Source organism: Antechinus flavipes, chromosome 3 (genome assembly GCF_016432865.1).
Source record: "Antechinus flavipes isolate AdamAnt ecotype Samford, QLD, Australia chromosome 3, AdamAnt_v2, whole genome shotgun sequence".
Taxonomy (NCBI): Eukaryota; Metazoa; Chordata; class Mammalia; order Dasyuromorphia; family Dasyuridae; genus Antechinus; species Antechinus flavipes.
The window spans coordinates 634197760-634214211 of NC_067400.1; the positions used below are offsets into that span (position 1 = coordinate 634197760).

The following is a 16452-nucleotide window of genomic DNA, read 5'->3' on the forward strand; positions in this document are numbered from 1 at the left end:
GGGCCACCTCTGCCCTGTCTCCCCCTCTCACAGACACACGAGAGGCTCTGTACGCTGTCCCCAGCTGGGTCTACAAAGTGGTCCCTGCCCAAGGGGCCCCCTTAGGAAGGAAACTAGCTTGAATACGGGACGTGCCTTAGAAAGGCACAGACTATTTTGGGGCTCCCTCCAGGTGCATGTTGGGGGGAAGAATCGGGTGGGGCTGGGGAGGAGACGTGTGAATCGGGCTTTCGAAGACCAGCAGACATTCAAAAGGTAGAAGAAGCAAACCCTAAGTATACAGAAGAGCGTGAGCAGAACGTGAAGATGTGGCCCAGCCTGGGGGAGAAGGCTCGGGGCAGCGGGCCCGTCTGTATGGGCCCGGGGGTTCCTAGGGTTCCAGGACCATCTCGTGGGGAGGGGGCTGCTTTTGTGGCCGCACAGCCAAAGTGCTCCAAGACAGGACTTCAAATGCAGCCTCAGACTTCCAGCTGCCTGTTTCCTCATCTGTAAAACGAGCCAGAGGAGATGGCCGGCCCCTCCCGTGTTTTTGCTAAGAAAATCCCAGATGGGGCCACGGAGAGCCAGACATGACGAGGTGACTGAACAAGGGGCTGCCGAGCCCCTGGCGACCATCCCTGTAAGACTGTGAGGAGGAGGAGGAGGAGGAGAGGCTCCTGCTATTCTGGAGCCAGGGGAACAGCTGCCCCCCAGCCAGAAGCAAACCCTGAAGCTGCCTGGCCAAGGGGGTCCCGGGGACCAGAAAGGGACTCCTGCCCCGCAGGGGGCTGCGAGCACAGGCGGGGTGACCGATGTCAGGGACCGAGATCCTGGCAGACAGCCCTCGGGGTAAGTGCTCCATGACGGCCGTCGGGGACTCCCGGCCAGCTCGGACGGGGCTCCCGGGAGGTGAGTGGGGGCCGAGGCTCATGCAGGAGGAGAGGTGGGGAACGATCCTCCGCTGGGTGGATCACTACCAGCACTTCCAGGGAGGACTCCAAGGCCTCTGGGGATCTGGCCTCAGGCTCCCAGGCCCCTAGGGCAGGCACAGCCTGGCTCCATCCTCCCCACGGGCCACCTGAGAGACTTGTTGCCTTCACCTGCAGTAAGACAAGGGCTGGGGGTTGAACTCAGGTCCTGGCTCGGGAACGCATCGGGATGCCCTGAGAGCGGTGGCGCTCTGTGCGCGTCGCAGAAGGCCCCAAACCGAATCTCGGGGCCTGGGAGGGAGCGGACCACCGGAGGCCGGCCAGAGAACCCGGGCGCGGAGTCACCGACACGTCTGGGAGGCCGAGGAGGGGGAGGGCCGCTGCTGGGGACTGGGGACGACGAGGTCCGAGGAGAAGGGCGAGTGGACAAGCAGGCGGTCGGAGCCGAGGGGGCGGGGAGCTCGTTCCCAGACGAAGCTCGTGACGAGGCACGAGGCTCACCCGCAGCGAGGGAAGGCCGGGCTGGGGGGAAGAAGGGCCGCGGCAGCGTGACTCGGGGGGCGAAGCGCGTAGGGGAGAAGCCCCTCCGAGGAAGGGCGTCGGCCACGACCACCTGCCCACGGACATTCACAGGCTGTTTTCCTAAGGCTTTTCTGCGCCCCGCGCCGCGGCCGGAAGCCGTCTGGGAGGCAGACGGGAGGCGCCCGCTCGCGGCCCTACCGCTTCTCGTTGACGTGAGTCCTGTAGTGGGAGGTGAGGGAGGAGCTGTGCTTGAAGGCCTTCCCGCACACGTTGCACGCGTAGGGCTTCTCGCCGGTGTGCGTCCGCTGGTGCACCGTGAGGTGGGTGATCTGGGTGAAGGCCTTGCCGCACACGGTGCACTTGTGCGGCTTCTCCCCCGTGTGGATGCGCCTGTGGGAGGTGAAGGACGAGCGGTACTTGAAGGCCTTGCCGCAGTCGCCGCACTTGTGCGGCTTCTCGCCGGTGTGGATGCGCTGGTGCACCGTGAGGTGGGTGAACTGGATGAAGGCCTTGCCGCAGTCGTTGCACTTGTGCGGCTTCTCGCCGGTGTGGATGCGCAGGTGCTCGGTGAGGTGGGTGCTCCTGCTGAAGGCCTTGCCGCACTCGTTGCACTCGTAGGGCCGCCAGCCGGTGTGCGTCTTCTGGTGGTGGGTGAGCGAGGAGTTGCAGTTGAAGGCCTTGCCGCACTCGCCGCACTTGTAGGGCTTCTCGCCGGTGTGGATGCGCTGGTGGTACATGAGCAGTGCCTTGCCGTTGAAGGCCTTCCCGCACTCGGTGCAGATGAGCTTCCCGCCCGTGTGGATCTTCTGGTGCTGGGTGAGGGAGGACTTGTAGCTGAAGGCCTTGCCGCACTCACCGCACTTGTGCGGCTTCTCGCCCGTGTGGATGCGCTGGTGGTAGGTGAGGAACGACCGCCGGTTGAAGGCCTTGCCGCACTCGTTGCACTCGTAGGGGTTCCCCCGGATGTGGATCTTCTGGTGGTGGGCCAGGGAGGAGTAGTGGTTGAAGGCCTTGTCGCACTCGCTGCACTTGAAGGGCTTCTCCCCCGTGTGGATCCTCTGGTGCGAGGTCAGGGCCGACACGTGGTTAAAGGCCTTCCCGCACTCGCTGCATATGTGCGGGTTCTCGCCGATGTGGGTGCCCTGGTGGATGGCGAGCTGCGCGCGCTGGATGAAGGCCTTCCCGCAGTCGTTGCACTTGTAGGGCCGCTCCCCGGTGTGGATCCTCTGATGGACCGTGAGGTGCGTCCTGGAGATGAAGGCCTTGCCGCACTCGCCGCACTTGTGCGGCTTCTCCCCCGTGTGGATGCGCTGGTGCACGGCGAGCTGGGCCCTCTGGATGAAGGCCTTGCCGCACTCGCCGCACTTGTGGGGCTTCTCGCCGGTGTGGATGCGCTGGTGCACGGTGAGCTGCGCGCTCTGGATGAAGGCCTTGCCGCACTCGGCGCACTTGTGCGGCTTCTCCCCCGTGTGGATGCGCTGGTGCACCGTGAGGTTCGTCCTGCGGCTGAAGGCCTTGCCGCACTCGCGGCACTCGTAGGGCTTCTCGCCGCCGTGGATCCTGTACTGGAGCAGGTCCACGCTGTGGCCACAGGCCTTGCCGCACTCGTCGTACCTGGGCAGCTTCTTCCCCGCCGACATCTTGCCGCCCTTGACCAGGTCCGAGTACTGCTTGAAGCTCTTCCCCCGCAGCAGCTTCCCCCGGGGCGCTTTCTGCTGAGCGAACCCGTTGGCCTCCAGGTTCCTGCCCAGCTTCCTGTGCTCGAGGCCTCTCCCTTTGCTGGGGGCCCTCACGGGGGCCCCTCGGACGGGCTGGGACCCCGGCTGCTCTGACTTGGGACAGTCCCCGGCCGGGTCCGGCCTGCGCCCCTGAGACTCGTCCTTGGCGGCTCTCCCCGGAGGGGACTCCTTCAGAGACACGGAGGCCCTGGATGCCGGCCCCTTGGCGTCAGGCCTGGTCACCCTGTCTGAAAGAAGGGAGAGAGAGCGCACTTAGTCCTGCGTCCTCGAGAACCGCCACACGGGAGGCAGAAGAGAAAGCAAAAACGGCCGGCCAACGGGCGCCGAAAGGCCCTGACCCCCAGGTCCCACGGCGCGCCCGACAAGAGTCCCAGCTCCGCGGGGGCAGCCCGAGTTGCACCACGGCCCCAAAGCTGGACTCTCTGCCCCAGTCTGGAGCAGGCCGAGGGAGCCCCTCCCTTGCCCAGAAGTGACCCCTCTAAAAGGGCCGCTTCTTCCTGCCTTGGCTTTCCCGTCTGTCTGCACACTTACTTGGGAAGACTGTGGCTGCTTTCTTCAGCACCCATGGCACTCTCCCTTGCTCGATCCGGGAGATCACGTCTGGTTTGGCAATTGGCCGCCCTGCTTGTGAGGGAAAAAACAAAGCAAATCAAGACTGGAAGAGCTCGGGACCCGCCCCCCGGCCCTGGAGGCCACTAGCATTAACCAGTATCAGAGGCACTGCCCGCCCCTGAGTTGTGACTTTAATGGCCGCCGTATCCCGACCCTGCAAAGGGAGCATAAGCACTTGTCTCCTAATTGGGATTTAATGGCACAATGAGGGTTTAACTGTCCCTTATTCCCAACCTTCCCGTGCATCCAAGACGAGAAGACCCTGTGGAGCTTAAGAGAGCCCGAGACGCACCGGCCACTGGCAATTTCCTTCGGGTGGCGCTGGGTGCTGGGAGGCAGCTGCTGTTTTACAGATGGACACAGGGAACCCAGTGAGACTGACTACCAGTCACCAAAAGTATCTGAGGTAGGATCTGAATTTGGGTCTTCCCCACTCCAGGTTGGGCCCTCGTTTCACAAGCCACCTCGTGGACCAGAGTATGTCAGGCTGAAAACACTATGCAGTCTTGGCTGCTTGAGAGAGGCAGGGTCCTAGTCGGGGGAGGTCTGTGTTGGAATAAGATTCTACACACTACTGGCATACCCTTCAATCCTCAAGGTCAAGCAATAGTAGAAAGAAGAAACAGAGACATTAAGACACTCCTCCAAAAACAAAAGAAAGGAGGAGCCACGGGTAACCCTAGAGAACTTCTAAATTTAGTTCTCTATACCATTAATTTTTTAATCTTTGATAAAGATGCACTGGCTCCAGCTGACAGGTTTTATAACCCACCAGAAGAGCAGTGTCCAGTGCGAGCAGCTCCACTATCCTTAGATAATCGCCAGGTGATGTGGAGAGACCCAGAAAGTGGTGAATGGAAGGGACCAGATAGACTAACTGCTTGGGGGAGAGGATTTGCTTGCATCTCTACAGGTGGAGAAGGAATCAGATGGGTGCCTACGAGCCGCATTCGCCTTGTCCATCGCAGAAAGATGGAGCAGACCCTTGAAACAAAGGAGAAGACCCAAGAAATATCGGGTGGTTCTGTTGCTGATTGTGCTCATAAGAATTATTAGATTCCTGGCACATGAACTAATGGACAATGGAATCCTATTGGACTGTTTCTAGGACTTATGGACATGTGTAAATTTTCATGTTGATTCATGTTATTTGTTACATTACTACTAGCCTGTGTTATATTGCTATGTGCTCATGTAAATTATGTATAATGCCTCCCATATTGATGGATTTATGTATACCATGTATATCTGTTACAAAGTTCTGGCCCATATTGATGGATTTATGTGTACCCCCTCAGAAACCCCCTATGTTTTAAAACAAAAGAAAGGGGGAGATGTTGGAATCCTTACTAACTGCTAAGTAATTAGAGTTGATCTAATCTTACAAGAAGATGTTTTGGGCAGAACCTGAAACAAGGTACTAAGTAGAACTACCCATAATCCCTCTCTCTGGAAGGAGCATAAATAGGCCAATGGGCCAGTCGGAGAGTGCTCTAGAGAGGAAGACGCTACAAGTCGAGATTTCACCGGAATGACATGAAGACTGGAGCTGGCTGGAGGCTGAAGAAAGCAGAGGCAGAGGCTGAAGGACAGAACCTTTGGATTTGGTGACATTCGGAGAGAGCTCTTGGAACCAAGCAGAGAGATAGGCCTCTAAGCTAACCGGGCTATATTGGAGATAATAAAAGATCTGAACTTTTATCACCTGGCTGCGTTTTGAGAAGAAAAAGCTCACCAACAGGTCTGCACCTCAGCATGTCCTGGCCAGAACCTCATGGCAACTGCAATCGATTTGTGTTAGAGTTCAAATGTTGGAGTTTGTTCTCAGAGGACACCCGGTTTAGAGGCTTAGAGCCCTTCGGATGTCTCCAAAGCCAAAGGTTCTGTTCTTCAGCCTCTGCCTCTGCCTTCTTCTGCCTCCAACAGAGATGGAAGATCTCTCTTATCTCCTTCTGGGGAGCCCAGCCACACTTGCCGCGGAGAGAGAGCTTCTGGCGTAGCTCCACTGAAGTCCGTCAAAAGTGTTCTCTGCAGCAGAGTCGTTTCTCTCGAGTCTAGCGCGATCAGCCAGCCAAGAGGAAAATATGTACTCTGCCATAGATCCTTCATCGCTGGCTTTTTATCTGCCTCTTCTGAGAGAATGGGATTATGGGTTTTCTCCCATAGTGCTCTCTGGCCCAATGACTTTAAGGGAGGTGTGAACTCTCTTGAAGTTAGAAAGTGTACTTTGTGAAGCTAGCATACTTGTGGAGTCCAATGAGTAAAGGTGGGAACACAAGCCTTGTCTTGATTAGTTCTACTTAGTACCTTGTTTCAGGTTCTGGCCAAAACAACTTCTTGTAAGATTAGATCAACTCTAATTACTTAGCAGTTAGTAAGGATTCCAACATCTCCCCCTTTCTTTTGTTTTAAAACATAGGGGGTTTCTGAGGGGGTACACATAAATCCATCAATATGGGCCAGAACTTTGTAACAGATATACATGGTATACATAAATCCATCAATATGGGAGGCATTATACATAATTTACATGAGCACATAGCAATATAACACAGGCTAGTAGTAATGTAACAAATAACAAGAATCAATCTGAAAATTTACACATGTCCATAAGTCCTAGAAACAGTCCAATAGGATTCCATTGTCCATTAGTTCATGTGCCAGGAATCTAATAATTCTTATGAGCACAATCAGCAACAGAACCACCCGATATTTCTTGGGTCTTCTCCTTTGTTTCAAGGGTCTGCTCCATCTTTCTGCGATGGACAAGGCGAATGCGGCTCGTAGGCACCCATCTGATTCCTTCTCCACCTGTAGAGATGCAAGCAAATCCTCTCCCCCAAGCAGTTAGTCTATCTGGTCCCTTCCATTCACCACTTTCTGGGTCTCTCCACATCACCTGGCGATTATCTAAAGATAGTGGAGCTGCTCGCACTGGACACTGCTCTTCTGGTGGGTTATAAAACCTGTCTACTGGAGCCAGTGCATCTTTATCAAAGATTAAAAAATTAATGGTATAGAGAACTAAATTTAGAAGTTCTCTAGGGTTACCCATGGCTCCTCCTTTCTTTTGTTTTTGGAGGAGTGTCTTAATGTCTCTGTTTCTTCTTTCTACTATTGCTTGACCTTGAGGATTGAAGGGTATGCCAGTAGTGTGTAGAATCTTATATTGTGCACAAAAGTGTTCAAAATGTTTGGCTATAACCCAAAGAGGCCATTCTCTAGGAAGCTGAGTAGGAGATGGAAGTCCAGGCTGAAGAGTTCCCATAGTTTCCATCTGTTCGTTCACTTTTCTTAAATCAGTGAGCATCCTCCATTTTCCCGATTTCTTTTTTACAACGAACACTGGTGAATTCCAAGGACTTAGAGAAGGTTGTAAATGCCCTTGTTCAAGCTGCTCCTGTACTATATCTAATAAGGCCTGAATTTTATCGCTACTTAAGGGCCACTGTTCTATCCACACTGGTGTATCAGTTTTCCATTGGATAGGAATAGGTGAAAGTGTTGGCAGGCCTTCAACAGCAGCCCTGCTTAAAAAACCGAAGTACTCATTTTTAACCCCAATTGTTGTAAAATGTCTCTTCCCCACAGATTGATGGGGATTTTTTCAACTATAAAAGGAGTAAAAACTCCTGTTTTGCCTTCAAAAGTCCATCTCATAGGGGCAGCACTAACTTCAGCTGCTATTGATCCTCCTACTCCAGACATATAGGTATCTGCTTTAATCTTTGGCCAGTGACTGGGCCAACTGGCACCTCTAATAACTGTACGATCCGCACCTGTGTCTACCAATCCTTCCAATGGTAGGCCATTTATATAGATAGTGAGCATAGGTCGGTCAGCCGTTACTGCTGCTGTCCAGTATATTTCTGGTTTTTGTGGTCTGGAGTCAGAACCTGGGTGACTATCACGAGGCTGCTTGGAGGCTGAAGGACCAGACCTTTGGATTTAAAGACATTCGGAGAGAGCTCTTGGAACCAAGCAGAGAGATAGGCCTCTAAGCTAACCGGGCTATATTGGGATAATAAAAGATCTGAACTTTTATCACCTGGCTGCGTTTTTGAGAAGAAAAAGCTCACAACATTTTGGCGCCCCACGTTGGGCGCCAAATGTTAGAGTTCAAATGTTGGAGTTTGTTCTCAGAGGACACCCGGTTTAGAGGCTTAGAGCCCTTCGGATGTCTCCAAAGCCAAAGGTTCTGTTCTTCAGCCTCTGCCTCTGCCTTCTTCTGCCTCCAACAGAGATGGAAGATCTCTCTTATCTCCTTCTGGGGAGCCCAGCCACACTTGCCGCGGAGAGAGAGCTTCTGGCGTAGCTCCACTGAAGTCCGTCAAAAGTGTTCTCTGCAGCAGAGTCGTTTCTCTCGAGTCTAGCGCGATCAGCCAGCCAAGAGGAAAATATGTACTCTGCCATAGATCCTTCATCGCTGGCTTTTTATCTGCCTCTTCTGAGAGAATGGGATTATGGGTTTTCTCCCATAGTGCTCTCTGGCCCAATGACTTTAAGGGAGGTGTGAACTCTCTTGAAGTTAGAAAGTGTACTTTGTGAAGCTAGCATACTTGTGGAGTCCAATGAGTAAAGGTGGGAACACAAGCCTTGTCTTGATTAGTTCTACTTAGTACCTTGTTTCAGGTTCTGGCCAAAACAACTTCTTGTAAGATTAGATCAACTCTAATTACTTAGCAGTTAGTAAGGATTCCAACAGATTTGGAGCAATATTCTTTAGGAAAGAAGCAGAAGAACTCAAAAGAATTTAGCAAAGGAGAAGAGGCAGCTTGATGGCGCAGTGGGAAGAGCACTGGAGCTGGAGTCAGAAGGACCCGAGTTCACATCCAGCCTCAGACACTTCCTAGCTGTGTAACTCCAGGCAAGACATTTAGCCCCAAATGCCTCACAAGGAAAAAGAAAAGAAAAAGAATCATCCAAGAAATACAAGACTATGAAGAGTAAATCAGCTAAACAAGGACAGTTTTACAGAAGAAAATGATTCTTTGAAAATTAGAATAGAGCAAGTTCGGGAAGCCAGTGAAGCTATGAGACCAAGGAATGACAAAGTAGAAAGATGAAAAAATAGAAACATCTTATTAGCATGAATCACCTCATAAGAAAAACAATGTGGAGAACAGATCAAGAAGAGATAATGACTAATTAGAGTGCCTGAAAGCTCTGACTACAGAATAATCAAACTGTCCTGAAGGGACAGAAGCAAGGAAGCTAGAAACAGAAAAGCCCCACCGGTCACCACCTCAAAGAAAGGGATCCTATAAAGAAGAGACACAGGAACATTCTTATCATCGAAACTCCCAGATCAAAGACTTCTCTTTATAAGAAACAAATAAAAAAAACCAACTCAAATATGCTGGGTTCCAATGAGAAGTGCACTGGATTTATCAGCAGCCACGATAAAAGACCACGGCTTCTGGAGTATCATAGATTGTCGATCAAAAGGACCGTACCTGTGGTCGAAAATATCATATCCAGCAATATACTCAACTGAGTACACTGAATGAAAAGAAGGCATTCAATGAACTCTTGAGGATTTTGTCTCAAATCTGTGCTCAATAGAAACACGTAAGAGTCAACATCGAAGACTAACTTCAAGAGACTCGACAAGGACAAAGTGTACGTTTTATATGTGGAAATGTACACTCTGTGTCCAGGAATGACATCAGTCCTTGGGTAAGCCAAAAGAAAAAATGGGCAGAACTGAGTATGATCTGACTCTGAAAAGCAAAACCACGTAGGGAAAGGTAAAAATGGTAATTACGCCACACGAATGAGGCTCCGGAGCAAGAAATGACCCAGAGCAATTCGAAGGGGCAGAAAGTTCTGGAATCCTACTTACACTGGGAATGGTTTAACTGGGAACAATACACACACATACACCATGAATGTACAGCACCCTCAGAGTCTATAAAGAACGGGGAGGGGGAATCAGTAAGGGATGGACGGGCGCCGACTTTAGGGTAGGTTAGCGTGAGAGAAGATGTGCAGCTTAATGGGAAAGGGATCGCGAGGGAAGGATGTGGGGAGAGCGAAGGGAGGATCCATGGAGGGAGGTTAAGTTACCAAAGCACAAGAGTGAGCAGGGACAGGAAAACCCACAAGTACCAGGAAAAAAGGACTAGGCTCGCAATGACTGATCTCAGACTTGGAGTCCATCTCCATCATACTTCCTCTGCAGGAATACTGTTTTAAGTGCAGTGTCCGTGTGTATACGCGCAGGTGTGTACGCGTGTGTACACAAACATATCCGAGTTACCTGTAGCCTGCTTGGGTTGGGGAGGGGGAATGAAAGGGAAAAAAGAATAAAGTGCAGGCAGAAAATAAACCAGTGACCTACAGGGAGGCAAAGCCAAGATGGCGGAGGGGCACACAGTCTTCTCTTGCTAAATGTGCCTCCTGGAGATGGGAATCTGTCATATCTCGGATCCTCCCTAGTGCCGCTGGGCACGGGCAGTGCCCCCCCCCCCCAGTCTTTTTCTATTTTGTTTTTAAATTTTAAATTAAAAAGCGCACCCAGGAGATGGCTCCTTTAGGGGACAGGGGATCCTGGGTCAGAGGAGGCTTGGGGGCGGGGCCCACCACACCCTGGGGCAGAATTCCTTCCAGGGGGCTCTTCTCAGGAGGGGAGGCGCGCGCCCCAAAGCGGGATGGGGGAGGGGATAAGTGACTTGTCCAGCTCGGGTCTTCCCGACTCGACTTGGACGCGGGAATCCAGCCCCGACAGCCCCGGGTCGGAGGGCCTGTGACGGCTCCAAATGCAGAGGTGCTCCCAGGTGTGGGAGGAGGGCGGGGGAGACACCGGAAGTCTAGGAGCGGGGAGCCTGAGGAGCGCGGGCGCTCCTGGGGGGCGGAGCCTGCAGGGGGCGGGAGGGCGGAGCCTGCAGGGGCGGGGCAGGGGCGGGGCTCAGAAGGGCGGCGGCGGCCTTACCCAGTGACACCAGGACCAGGTTCCGGTAGTTCTCCAGCATCACCTCCCGGTATAGCTCCCTCTGAGGCAGGTCCAGCTGCATCCACTCCTCCCGGGTGAAGTCCACACACACGTCCTTAAAGGTCAGGGCGGCCTGGGGCGGCGGACGGGGATCAGAGCCCAGCCCTGCTCGGAGAGCCAGGGCCCAGGGGGCGTGGCAGACCCAAGTGGCGGCTCCGCCCCCTGCAGCGCCCGCCCCTCCCCCCCACTGACCTGGGAACGTGGGGGGAGGAGCCCCACCCCGGATGCTAGGGGGAGGGGCCCTGCCAGCGGGCGTCTCCTCCACAAAGCGGGCTTCACTTTGGCCCCTTCCTCCCATGGGACCCGGGTCCGCTCCTTAGATGCTCCCCAGGATCCGCAGTTTTCCCGCTGAGACTGACCCCTTCCCCTCCCTCGTCTAATTACCCATTTTGGACTTGAACCGGAACAGCTGATGGGGGGCAGAGGCTGCCGGGAGGACCCGAGGGCTTCTGGGAAGTGTTAGAGGGACTCAAAAATAGGCCAGGGGATGCCTTGGTCCTTCAAGGTCACAGCAAGGACCCAGGGCTCCAGGGAACCCTCAAGTACAGGCTGGGGGGGGGGGGAGGGGAGGGGGAAAGACTGGGGGAGGGGACCGAAGGGCGGCGCTGTGCCGGGCAAAGGGGCCCAGTGCCGGCCGGGCGGGGGCGCGCCACGGGGCAGGGCAGGGCCTTCTCTTGCAGGAGAGGGACCCCTTGCAATGCGCAAGCGCCGAGGCCGGCCGCACCCCGGCACCTGGAGCGGACACAAGACAACTCAGGAGCCGTTTGTCCTCCGAGACCCAGAGATGCGCGCTCCATCCAAGCACAGGCTTCCCTGGGGCCCCGGCAAGGGACGCAAGGCCAGTTGTAGGGGCTGATGAGCTCCCTGCGGACCCCTAACCCTGGGGCCAGGCCCGCCCGTCAGGCTCACGGGGCGCCCCCTGTCGGAGGCCGCGCCCCCTGTCGGAGGCCGCGCCCCCTGTCGGAGGCCGCGCCCCCTGTCGGAGGCCGCGCCCCCTGTCGGAGGCCGCGCCCCCTGTCGGAGGCCGCGCCCCCTGTCGGAGGCCCCGCCCCAGCCACCATCCGGCCGGATGCGGACGGAAAGGGCAGAGTCCCTACTCACCTGGGGGGGCGCCGTGGCTCCCTCGGCCTCCCGGAGGTCCCTCTGCCAGCGGCCGGACTGTTCGTAAGGCAGAGCTGAAAGGGGACAAAAAGGAGGGGGGGAGCTTAGGAGCCTGGGGAGGGAGAAACTGCGCGACGACCCCGTGGCAGCCCCAGTACGCAGCAGGCGCATAATAAATGCTGGCTCCGTAAAGGAGGGACCGCAGGCAGCTCTGGGGACAGACAAGCCCCGACTCCCCGGGAGCTGTTTCCTCCTCTGCCCCCACGTGTCTGAGTCTGAGCCCAGGGGCCGGATGAGGGCCTTGTCAGGAAGGCCCAGACTCCCCCAGAGCCGGCCCCCCGGGGCGCCCCCTTCCCGAATCCCCCAGCGACTATAAACTCCCCCAAGGCAGGCGGGCCAGCGGCACCAGAGGCTCCCAAGGGCCCCGCCCGGGAGATGGCCCCCAGGTCTCCGGGACCTCCTCCCGCCCACAGGGGAGCCCGAGGGGAGGCGGCAGGCTCGGGGTCCCCTTCCCCCCCACGCAGCCAGAGGGCCCCGAGCTCGGCCCACCGGCCGCGTGCAGCCCCCCTGCCCCAGGCCCACCTGGAGCCGGAGGAGAGTGCCGAGCCCGCCTCCCCGCAGGGAGAAGTCCCCCCAGCCCCAAGCGGACAATTGGGGGGCAGCAAGCACCCACTCAAGGCTAACCACAAGGAGGAAGCCCCCAGCCCTCTCTGGGCAGGTGCCACAGGGGGCCAAGGGGGGGACGCTGGGGTAGGGGAGAGGCAGAAAATGGGGGGCCTTCATGCCCCACAGAGCGAAGGAGCAGGAATGGGGGGTGAGGGGAAAATCCTTCTGGGGACGGCCCCCAAATCTAAGGAACAAAAAGGGAGGGGGAGGAAAGAGGGCCAACTCTAAGGCTTAACTGGGGGGGAAAGAAATCAGTAACAATGAAAGGAACGAGGGGAGGAGGCAGAACTGGGGGGGACATCAGGGTGACCTCAAAACACTCAGAGCAAACGCTCTAGAAACAGTTTAGAGGCAGTGGGAGAAGGCTCGGTGGGCCCTGGCCCGGCCTGCACTGACCCCTCCACCCTCTGAAGCCCCTTCCTTTGCCTCCTTCCACCTTCGGGCTTCCGTGCAGCCTCGCGGGCCACCGTGACTGCCTCTCCCACTGGCTGATGGGAGCCTGGGGATCTCCCCTTCGGCCCCTCCAGCCATGGCCCGAGCAGGCCCGGTCACTCGTGCTTCACCCTCCCGGACCCCCGGAGGCCAGTGCCCGGCTCTGTCTGTCCCGACGCCCCCACGTGCCCATGTGATTCTTCTCCCCCTACCTGACCCTTTGGGGAATCACCTCCACCCCAGCTGACCTGCAGGCCGGGATCACGCCCACCCCCTCAGGGTCCCAGGAGGCGGGCACACAAGGGGGGCTGTCCCCTTTTCTCCAGCTCAAGATCCCTCTGAACGCCCCACCCCCACCTACGGGGCCCCAGGCCTCTGCTGGGCTCCTCCCTTCGTGAAGCCTCCCCCCCGGTGACTCAGACCGAGCTGACCAGGGGCCCCCACTGGGAGCTCCAGGGCCCGCAAACAGCCAGCACCTAATAAGTGCAGGTGGCCAAACTCAAAACACGCACAAAAGAGTCCAAAAAAATAGAAACCATCGGTGGGATGAGAAGGGGCTGGAGAGATCCTTGGGGTGTGGGGCAGGTCCCCCACAGCAGGGGGCCATTCCCTCCTCTCATAAGGACAAAGGAGGAAAAGCTCAAGGAGGGCAGGCCCCAAACTAGCTCCCCCTCCACCCCCCACAGTACCCCAGCTATCCAGTCCCCTCCCCACTGGTTGCCCTTCTCTGGGAGCAAAGAGGAAGCCTGCCTGGGTGGGACCGAGGGAGCGTTCGGGAGCCCTGGGTACAGGACCAACTGATGCTGGACAGTGGGCATGCATGGGGGTGTGTGCCAAGGTGTGCAGGGGGAAGTGTGCAAGGGTGTGTGTGCAAGAGTGTGCAGGGAGAAGAGTGCATAGGTGTGAGTAAGGGTGTGCAGGGGCAGTGTGCATGAGAGTGTCTGCAAGGGTATGCAGGAGTGTATATGGGAGCATGTGCAAGGGTGTGGAGGGACAATGTGCATGGGAGTGTGTGCAGGAGGAAGTGTGCAAGGGAGTGTGTACAAGGATGTGCAGGGGGACGTGTATGGGGGTGTGTGCAAGGGTATGCAGGAGCATGCATGGGTGTGTGTAAAGGTGTGCAGGGGGAGTGTGCATGGGAGCATTGTAGGAGGAGTGTGCAAGGGGAATGTGTATGGGTGTGCATGGGTGTGTGCAAGTGAGTGTATACAAATGAGTGTGCATATGTAGGGTGGCTGTGTGTGTGCACAAGCATGTATAGAGATGTCTGTGCAGGGGGAGTGCATGGAGGTGTGTGCAGGAGAAGCATGCATGGGTGTGCGTGGGGAGGGATTGTGTGCAAATAAGTGTGCATATGTAAGGCCATAGGTGAGTGCATGCAAGTGTATATAATTGTGCATGAGAATATACTTGAATGCGTGCAGGAATGTGAGCATATGCACAGAAGTGTGTGCACGGGGGTGCCTGTGTCTGAGTGTGTACATGCATATGTGTGCATGAGTGTGCCTATGGGTACACATGCATATGTGTGCATAATTACACGTGCATGGGGGGGGTGCTTGGACCCTGTGCACTTAAGTGAGTGTGCACAATTAACCGTGTGTGTGGGGTGCCTGGATCCTGGCACTTAAGTGAGTGTGCACAATTATACGTGTGTGGGGGGTGCCTGGATCCTGGCACTTAAGTGAGTGTGCACAATTACACGTGTGTGGGGGTGCCTGGATCCTGGCACTTAAGTGAGTGTGCACAATTACACGTGTGTGGGGGTGCCTGGATCCTGGCACTTAAGTGAGTGTGCACAATTACACGTGTGTGGGGGTGCCTGGATCCTGTGCACTAACACGTGCCCGGGGGTACCTGGATCCTGTGCACTTACACATGCCCGGGGGTACCTGGACCCTGGGCATTAAAGCCCATGTGCACAGTGCCACATGCATGGGTGAGGGGCACAGGTGAGGCTGGGCATGGGTGTGCCCCTGAGTGCATGCACGGGAGGGGCCTGGAGCTGGAAGGGGGAGGGGGAGGGAAACCAGGACCCACCCCGCCCCGCCCCAGCCTCACCTCTACCCCTCCAGTCCTGGCTGGGGCGCTCCATGGCTGCTGTCTCTGCTTCCTCCAGTTCTTCCTCTGTTCTTGGGGGATGGCGGGGAGGGTCTGTGGGAGGGAAGAAGCTCATGAAGCCGGGGGCCAAAGGAGGGAGGGTGCATGTCTGGCCAGGAGCCGGGACCCCTGCCCCCCTTTGTCTCAGTGGGGGGTGGGGGGAAGGTTGCTTCTAGAACTCGGAGGTTCACGAGCCCCAGGAAGCCTGAGGTTTTCCTTGAAAGCATTTAAAAGCGGGCCTCAGTGCAGGGGTCTTGGGAGCAGCGCCCCTCCCCCAGCTAACCCCCTGGCGGGAAGGAGGGCGTGGGGTCAGATCTAGGGTCACAGAACTCCGGGGCCGGACAGGACTCTACGAGGACTGAACCCTCCTCCCCCTGAGCACCCCCACGCCGACCCCTGACCCCCATGCTGGCCCACTCCCTTGACGGCCCCCCTGACCCTCTGTGACCCCTGCTGACCTCTGACCCTGTGCACCCCGTCCACTCTCCACTCCTCCACCAAGACCCTAGCCCCTCCCCAGGCGGCCTCTCCTCAGGGAGGACCTCCTCGCTCCTCTCCCTTCTTCCTTCCTCACTCACCGCCTCTGTGGACTAGGTCGGAGGCGCCGCCGCCGCCACTCCGAGAAGAAAAAGCCCAACGGGCCCGCATGAGGCAATGCGCCTGCGCCGGCGTGTTTCCACTCCCAAACTACGATTCCCAGAAGACACTGGGGCTGAGTCCGCGCAGACATAGGGGCGACTCGGGCAGGCGCCTTCTGGGAAATGTAGTCGATCCATCAGGGACTTTAGGACGACTGCGCAGCCGGGGTTTAACTCTCTACAGCAAGGCACTGAAGGCTGAGAAATAGGGAAAAAGCTACTCTATAGCTGAGGGAGGCTGGGCTGCTCCGTGTCCCATCCCTGGGACTGGGGACCCTCGGGGTCGGGAGGGAGAGAGGAAGTCTCGGTTGGGCCTTGAAACCGTGGGAAAGTCCAGACTCCTCCTCCTGTTCCGAGCCTCGGCTTAAATTTAGGGCGTCCCCTCTCTGGGGATGCCCAGGTTAGCTTCCCTCTCCGAACCCGGCCCCAAGACCTCTAGCGGAGCCATGAACACTGATTAGGCGCCTACTGAGTGCGGGCGCTGTGCTCCGCTCCGGCGCTGTTATTAGGCGCCTACTGAGTGCGGGCCCAATGCTAGGTATCAATCCCGGCCCTAAGTCTATGGATGGGGGACAGCAACGAGCCCTAGCCCTTACCGGACCCTAGGGAGACAATTTACCCATGGAAGGTACCCGAACTGAGCGGGCTGGGGGAGGTCTCCTTGAGTGGCTGGGGTTTAGCTGGGGGAGACTGACCGGGAGCCCAAGGCTTGGGAGACCCCAGGGATCAGGGGATACTGG

At 56.7% G+C, this 16452-nt stretch overlaps 1 protein-coding gene across 2 annotated transcripts; it reads right to left on the minus strand.

The window, feature by feature from the left end:
- Positions 1-1522: 1522 nt before the first annotated feature.
- On the minus strand, positions 1523-15747 carry LOC127556884 (zinc finger protein 345-like). 2 transcript variants are annotated; one of them, XM_051990382.1, is made up of 6 exons: positions 15653-15747; positions 15036-15128; positions 11877-11950; positions 10716-10848; positions 3701-3790; positions 1523-3396 (listed from the first exon to the last, which is right to left on the minus strand). In XM_051990382.1, exons 1-6 carry the CDS (start codon positions 15720-15722, stop codon positions 1625-1627), a joined length of 2232 nt encoding a protein of 743 aa, XP_051846342.1. In that variant the 5' UTR covers positions 15723-15747; the 3' UTR covers positions 1523-1624. The 2 variants fall into 2 exon arrangements, with proteins under 2 accessions (XP_051846342.1, XP_051846341.1); XM_051990381.1 differs by having other exon boundaries at positions 3701-3793.
- Positions 15748-16452: the final 705 nt, after the last annotated feature.